Genomic DNA, 8,507 nt, shown 5'->3' on the forward strand with positions numbered 1-8,507 from the left:
TACTTTTAACTGTCTCTCTTAATAAAAATTTTAATATTTGTAAAAAAAAATTTATTAATATAATAAATATAAAAAATCAAAAGTTCTCCTCAAGGTTCATAAATTGTAATTTTTTATTTCATTTTTTTTTAATTAGATGTTGAGTTAAAAAGTCCACAATTTACGCAAGCAGGAGTAGGCATCTTTAGTGTACTTTCAATTCAGATTAATCCACAAGTTGGGGTAGAAGAAGACTGAAACTTAAATGACCAAAACTTGATGCAAACAACTTGCTTCCTTTGTGTTCTTCCTTGAATTAATGAGTGAAAGCAAAGAAGAAATTCCATGGTCCGACCATTTTTAGTGTCTTTAAAAATTTATTTCAATTTCTTGTAGTGGCCCATATTTAAAATAACTAAAATCTATATTTAAATTAAAATAGCTTAATTACTAAATAATTGTAACTTAATAATTTGAGTGATAGAGTGATATTTTCTAAGTGATAACCGTTCGCGTTTGATATAACATGAATTTAAAGAAATTTTTCGAAACCGAGTCCTCTTTTTACTTATAATAGAAATATCGAATGACTGTACATCTATTAGAAATCTCACATCAATAAAAATAAGATATATAAATAATTTATAAGAGTTAAAATCTAACTAATCAAGTGGCTAGTTCTAATTATTTTGATATTAATTGGATCCAAACTCGAATATGTTAACTCTCGTTTATTTAGCGTCTACCTTATTTAAATCAATCCAATTTTTAATAAAATCAAAATCTAATTTTCTTGCAATGTCGGTTGCAATTAATTAACACTTAAAAAATGAATCAAAGTATATTTTCCTCTAAATTTTATAGTTCTAGAATTTTGAATGTTATGATTTGTTCAAAAATTAAGTTATTTATAACAATATATTTAAGTTGACTTGGAAGTGTTCATCATAGGGAACATAAATTAGCCTTTGTCAACAAAAGTCATCTCTATTTGGCCACCATCAATAGCTTTACATTTATGATCTGTAGATGCAGTTGGGGAGCTAGAAAAATATATTTAATGGGTCAAAACACATGGCTCATTTTGGAGGGGTTAAAGATATAAAATTTTATTTTAAAGTGTCCAAAGTAAAATTGTTGAAAAACTACAAACATAATTTATATTGAAAGTCTTCCCTCCCTCTTCTGATTTTTGTTTAGAATCGATTAATAATGCATATAATTTTTATATTTTAATTTAAAAATAGCAAAATGATATTTATTATTAGATTTAAATATTTGGATTATAACTATTGTTCTATTTAAAATTTAAGTATTGTGATTACTATAATTCAATTTGCATTTTTATACTAATATTTTCACGAAATATTTTAATTTAAATCTAAAATTATGATTCACACCCGAACTTGACTTTGGTCCAAATTCAATTATTTTTATAAGGTCCTGTAGGAAATTCTATTAATTATTGATCCAAAATTCATAAACAGTGCATTGCCCAAATCCTGGCCGTGATTCAAATACTTAATCCATGACCTTCAATTTATTGTGAAGATTTCAGGAAAAGAAAAAAGTTGATCATGTATTAGTGTGATAGTTAGAAATAAAAAAAAAGGTTAGTAGATTGTTGGAAGTGATTTATTATTTGCATAAAGAACGAACATAGTAATTAAGTGGTTAAACACACGATAGAAATATTTAAAAAGAAATGAAAAGAGAAAAAAAATAGAACATAAATATAATTAAAAAAAATAAACTCTAATCCTGTTAGGACTCGATTTAATTTAAAATATTCTTTCAAATTCGGTTCAGTATGGTATTAGAATAATTATCAAGCGAAAGATTTTTTTTTATGCTATAAGGAATGAGAATATTATTATTATATAAAATAATCGTTATAGAAATAGGAAGCCTTAGCTCAATATTATCAAATCTTTAAAAAAAAGAACAACATTTCAGTTAAACAATTACTAATAAGGAGGAAAAGAATATTTAGGAGCAAGCAACTTTGGAGTTCACAAACTATTTACTCATCATTTCAGTTGCTCTAATAATAGAGAAAGACCCTTCATAGAGAGAAGACATAAATCTCATACCATTATCAAAATACAACAAAGTTCATAATCTTTTATCAAATTCTTAATTTTTGATTTCGCTTGGTTTATTTATAATCATTTCTAAAAATATATATAAATTCAGCATTTTTATAAAAAAAAATTCAAAATAAAATTTCTTAATCGCATTGTGATATTCAGACTATTTAATCTACTAACAAATGTTTCAAATACTATAAAATTTATGAGAATATAAATAGTGTCTTTATTTTAGTGATAAATCTGAGCTGCTCTGAGATTTAGAGCTAAAAATTTTAACTTTCAAAAAATGTAAAAGTTTTCTTCGCAATTAAAAAAATAAACTATTATAGCTGATTAGCTATGGTAAACCTTTATTCTAGTGTAAATCATTTACTTAATTTTTTCAATAAATGCATAAATTAGTTAATTTTGTCCTGTTCCATGTGCTACTGCTGCATCTCAATTGAAACAGACCTTAAGTTGGTTCATTCAAATCCAACATTTAATTCTAATTAATGTGAAAAAGTATACTAGACGCACTATAGACGCTTTAACCATTCAACTATGTAAGCTTATGAATTATCTAGTTTTAAAAGAAAAATAGATTTAAACCGATTTCTCCAATATTTTTTACAATTATTTTAGTTTATAAATTATAAAATATGAAGTAATTATCTTTTCATATTCGCAATGCAATATTTAAGAAAAAAATCCTAAATTTAAGACTTCCTATTTCTAAGAGCAAATATTTGTACTCCTTGAATTAGGCCTGAAACGTTGACTGCACATATTTCTTTGTTGAAAGATTCATAAATTACACTTAGTCAGCTCTTCTTAATTAATCTTTGGCTCATTTATGGACAATAATAGCCATCCTTATATGGACTTACAGCTTTAATAAAATAATATATCAAATTGGCCGGAAAAGACACTAATTTGGGTTTCCTGTTTGTCTCCATTTCACAAATAAAAAGAACAACAATTCTTCTTATTCCAAACTAATCAACATTTACACTTCTATAGTTAGGTACTAGTTATTACTTTATTATATGCTAACTGATATTTTTAAAAGTTTATTTAATTTAAGAAAGCAATAAATAGATTAATTATATTTAAAAAAAATTAGCTACGTAAAACTAAATTAAAATTATCATTTTATAGATATTATAAAATTTATTGCACATAAGAATAAATTAGAAATGACAAAATTAATACTGTATTGAATATATAAATGACAGATAATTGAAGATTTTTTTATTTAAAAAAGGAAAAATTTAGTTAGAATGGAGAAAGTATAAGAGAATCAAGCCAATTTTTGGGTAGGATTATGTCGGTGGTGGATTAAAGGTTATAATTTTCAAAACTTTAATATTGTAAGAATAATATTTTTAAAAAAGAAAAGGAAAAGAACCCTTGACTGGAATTATCTGCAAAGAGTTGTTCAGGAAAAAGAAAATCTTCTTATTAAGCTGCCCTAATGTGACGTTAGGATTAGCTCAATTACAGGCTCATCACCTGACCATAACCCCTCTGGCCCTCTATAAATGAACTCTGTTGCTCCACATTATCTTCAACACAAGCATTAGTTTCATTGGGAAGAAAGAAAAGAAAAGAAAATGCTTCCTTCAATCTCTGCTTCCAGTATTCTTTCATTGCTTTTCCTTCTTCTTCTGTCACCTTCTTTCACATATTCATTTCGAATCTTTGATAGCTTTATCCAATGTCTGAAAGTCAATTCTGAAATTTTAATTCCTTTCTCAACTTCCTTGTACACTCCTGACAATTCTTCGTTCTCTTCAGTTTTACAGTCTTCAGCTCAGAATCTTCGCTACTTGTTACCTTCAGTGCCAAAGCCTGAATTCATCTTCACACCTTTGCATGAAACCCATGTCCAGGCTGCCGTGATCTGCTCGAAACAGCTTGGAATTCACCTTAGAGTTCGCAGCGGTGGCCATGACTATGAGGGTCTTTCTTATGCTTCTGAAATTGAATCGCCCTTCATCGTTGTAGACCTTTCAAAGCTTCGTTATGTCTCTGTTGATATTGATGATAACAGCGCTTGGGTTCAGGCCGGTGCTACTGTTGGTGAAGCTTATTACAGAATTTCTGAGAAAAGCAGAACTCATGGCTTTCCTGCTGGTCTCTGTACCAGTCTAGGCATTGGTGGTCATATCACTGGTGGTGCTTATGGTTCAATGATGAGGAAGTACGGTCTTGGTGCTGACAATGTTATTGATGCTCGTATAATTGATGCTAATGGTAAAGTTCTGGATCGACAAGCCATGGGAGAAGATCTATTTTGGGCAATTAGAGGTGGCGGTGGTGCTAGTTTTGGAATCATTCTTGCTTGGAAACTAAAGTTGGTTCCTGTACCAGCAACTGTTACAGTTTTTACAGTTACTAAAACTTTAGAACAAGATGCCACTAAGATCCTTTACCGGTGGCAGCAAGTTGCAGATAAACTCGATGAAGATCTCTTCATCAGAGTCATCATATCAACTGCTACTATCGCTAAGAGTGCTTCAAGGACTGTGTCAAATTCTTTCCAGGGTCAGTTTCTTGGCGATGCTAACAGACTACTACATGTAATGGAAACGAGTTTTCCTGAATTGGGTCTGACAAGGAAAGATTGCATCGAAACAAGTTGGATCAAATCTGTGCTATACATTGCTGGGTACCCAAGTACTACACCTCCCGAAGTTTTACTTCAGGGCAAGTCTCTATTCAAGAATTACTTCAAAGCCAAATCAGATTTTGTCAAAGAACCAATACCCGAAACAGGACTCCAAGGACTTTGGGAAAGGTTATTGCAAGAAGAAAGTCCATTGATGATATGGAATCCATATGGTGGAATGATGGGCAAGATTTCAGAGTCTGCAATTCCATTCCCCCATAGAAAGGGTGTCCTATTCAAGATTCAGTATTTGACTAGTTGGCAAGATGGAGAAAAGAATGCAGCAAAACATATGGATTGGATTAGGAAGCTATACAACTACATGGCACCTTATGTTTCAATGTTTCCAAGAACTGCATATGTGAATTACAGGGATCTTGATCTGGGTATGAACAAAAACAGCAGCACTAGCTTCATACAAGCTAGTGCTTGGGGAAGCAAGTACTTCAAAGACAACTTTAACAGATTGGTGCAAGTGAAAACTAAAGTTGATCCTGATAACTTCTTCAGGCATGAACAGAGCATCCCACCTCTCCCTGCTTCTCTGAGAAGAAAAAGAAGGGGAGGAAGAGGAGGAATTAAAGTATAGAGATGGTTGTTTGTTGCCTGGTTTGGCTTCTCTTTATTACCAGTTTACTCAATTTAGCTGGCTGAGTAAAAGAGGAATAATGATTTTAACAGGATGATGTAAAATAATGGGTATGGTCTTAAGAATTGTTGCAGTATTGATGTATAAGGGTTTTGTTTTGTTGGGAAAAAGAAGAAAGAAATATCTGCATATTTCATTATCTATTTTGTTGATTAAATTGCTAATGTAATGATATTCTATTCTAAATTAGGGCTCTGGATTTATGTGTTTTCTCTGCAGTCTTTCCTTTTCTGTACACAAATCTTGAAGTCAAGTTATCTTAGCTCCGAATTTATCTTTTAAAATCACTCCTATGCATAATCTAAATTGATTATTAATGACTATGTCATATATTCTTAAGAAAATTGTTGTCTATTCAGGAATAAGTATTTAACTGCTAAATTAATTGTTATATATTTATCGGTATTAGATAATAAATATATGTCGATTATTTAATATTAGAAGTAAAATTGTTAATTAAACAAAAAAATAATTATCTATTCATTTAAATTATTTTTATTAGAGAAAATATAGTCTCTTGCTTTAAAAATTTATGTCAATTTCTTTCAAATGCCCATATTTAATTACTAACTAGTCGTTTAACCGTGCGATACACGACCATTATTATTATTTGAATTATAAAATTAAGTTGATAGATACAATTTAATAAAAAATTTAATATTTAATATTAATTTATAAAATCTTAAAAGATAATAGCAAACTAACTATTTTTAAATGTCTTTAATTTTTTTAAAATTTTAAAATCTTATTAATGCAATAATATAAAATTATTTTTAAAAATTATTTATTAATTAATTTTAATATTTTATAAATTAATATATCAATATAATTGATATTACTATTTCTTAAGCTTAAAAATCTATTATGTAATTAAAAATTAGTTTATTACTGAATATAATATTAAGAATATAATTTAAGATATTATTTTCTAGAATTGAAATTGTTATCTAATTATAAAACTAATTTATTAGTTAATATAATATTAGAATATAATTAATATGATATTTTTAGGATATAATTAGTATCATTATTTGATTAAGAAACTGTTTTTCTGTTTCTTCTATTTTGATTTTAAACTATTATATTATAATTAAATATTTAAATTTTTTAAAAATATTCAATATAGTGTTCCTAGCCGATCTTATAAATTAAAATGCTTATATGCTTTATTGTGAATAATAAATTCACTTAAATGCTTTCCTTTAAAATAATATCATATTCTCTTTCTTTCTTTCTCGTCTTTTTTTTTTTTCTATTCTCCATCCATTTTCAATATTTTCTTTAATTTGTATTTGTTTCTCAAGACATTAAAAGAAAGAAAATAATAAATTCTTTTTTTCCTCGTTTATTTAAATAAAAAATTTAAAAACTTAAACAACTAGTTTTTATATTTTATTTTCTTGCATTCACCTAAAAAATTAAAAATAAAATATATTTTTCATATCAAAACAATCAAAAGAGAAAAGTATTAAATTAGAAAAAAAGAAAAAAATTTAGAAATTAAAAAGTAATGAGTAAATTTTTTAAATAAATGACAAAAGAGAAAAGAAAGAAAAATGAATCCAATGTTCTTAGGTTTTTTTGTGTTAAAGTTATTTAATAAAAAATAAAAGAAGATAAAAAAATAAGACAACAAAGAAAGAAAGATAGAAAAAAATGTAAATAATGAGGAGCAAAGATATTTAGGTCATTTCATGTATAAAATAAGTTAAATTATTACTTTAATCTATAAGAACTACAGAAAATACTATAATTTATATAAATTAGCAGGTCCATACCCTTGATTGAATAAAAAAACAGTTCAAACACTGAAATAGAAAAAATTGAAAAGTTAAGATACTAAATTTATAATTATCCTGATAATTAACTTTTAAAAGATATATTGTTTATGAATCAAAATATGTTTTCATATCTAGAGATGTCATTTTTCATGAATATTATTTTCCCTATAAGAATTCTTTTAAAACTCTTTCTCATATTCTTTTACCTTATCCTTTTCATGATTAGTATATCTCTTCCCTTCAACCCATACCTACACCATCTTTTTCTTTACCTTCTTCTCCTATTTCTATCACACCTTTCCTTATTGATAACTCATATTCATCTTCTCCAACTTTTGTTCCTGAACCAATTGTTTCTCCACCAGATCCAATCCCTACATATCATCCTTACAACTTATTCCTAGGCAAAGTACTAGAATTAGATCTAAGCCTTTTTGGCTCACAAATTTTGTTATTAACTATTATATCAACAACAATGACACAATACAATCTCTCTCTAATACTAATCCTACCACTTACACACCTCTTATATTTCCATTCTTTCATAATCCTATTTTCCTTCTTCCTATTTGCATTTTTAGGCCAAGTGTCAACTATGCAGGAACCTAACTCATACAGAATAGGCTTGTACTCAAAAGGAGTGGATAACAACAATGAAAAAGAGTTGAAGGTCCTGGAACAAAATTGATGTGAACTTTGACAACTTGTGACAAGACCCAACATGCAGAATTGGAATTAGAATTCCAAGAAAGCCAAATCTGATCTTTGATGAACCTTGACCTAAAGATAACTTGTATTTCGAACCTTTGTATAAGAATAATGGTTGACGCCGCACTCAAGAAAGATAGAAGGTGAGTGATAAGTCGATATTGAACTTCTTAAGAACAAGTTCTTGATAAGTTTGAAGTTCTTCCAAAGAATCAAGCTAGAATAACTCTCACAAATATGTTTAACTCAAAAAATTCATTCCTTGAATAATGTGACTACACTTTGTTTATATAGAGAAGAAATTGACTTAATTTCTAAATAGCATAAAGGAAATAAACTAATTAGGAATTAACCATATTATATGCTAAATAAAAGTTTCTTATATAATAAAAAGAGCACTTTGGTTGAATAGGCAATTCTACTAAAGAGGAATTGACTAGTCAACCAAAGATACATTCCCAAATCGAGGAGATATGCAGCTACCCCTCCTTGTTTCTTCTTGTGCTTCGCCTATTAGGTTAAGGAGACACACTCCTTTTAGGCGCCACTTCTTTCTTTTCTCTTCTAGCTTGCTTCTTTTGTTTCCTCTTTGAATTATGCGATCATCCTTGTTTTCTTTAATGTAATTCGGCCCAAACATGACG

The 8,507-nt window shown here is 28.1% G+C and overlaps 1 protein-coding gene across 1 annotated transcript; it reads left to right on the plus strand.

The window, feature by feature from the left end:
• The first annotated feature begins 3,616 nt into the window (after positions 1 to 3,616).
• LOC8265495 (berberine bridge enzyme-like 13) lies at positions 3,617 to 5,592 on the plus strand. The gene has a single exon (XM_002523116.4). The coding sequence runs from the start codon at positions 3,668 to 3,670 to the stop codon at positions 5,312 to 5,314; it is 1,647 nt and encodes a 548-aa protein (XP_002523162.2). The 5' UTR covers positions 3,617 to 3,667; the 3' UTR covers positions 5,315 to 5,592.
• The last annotated feature ends 2,915 nt before the right edge of the window (positions 5,593 to 8,507 follow it).

This window comes from Ricinus communis, chromosome 4 (genome assembly GCF_019578655.1).
Source record: "Ricinus communis isolate WT05 ecotype wild-type chromosome 4, ASM1957865v1, whole genome shotgun sequence".
NCBI classification, from domain to species: domain Eukaryota; kingdom Viridiplantae; phylum Streptophyta; class Magnoliopsida; order Malpighiales; family Euphorbiaceae; genus Ricinus; species Ricinus communis.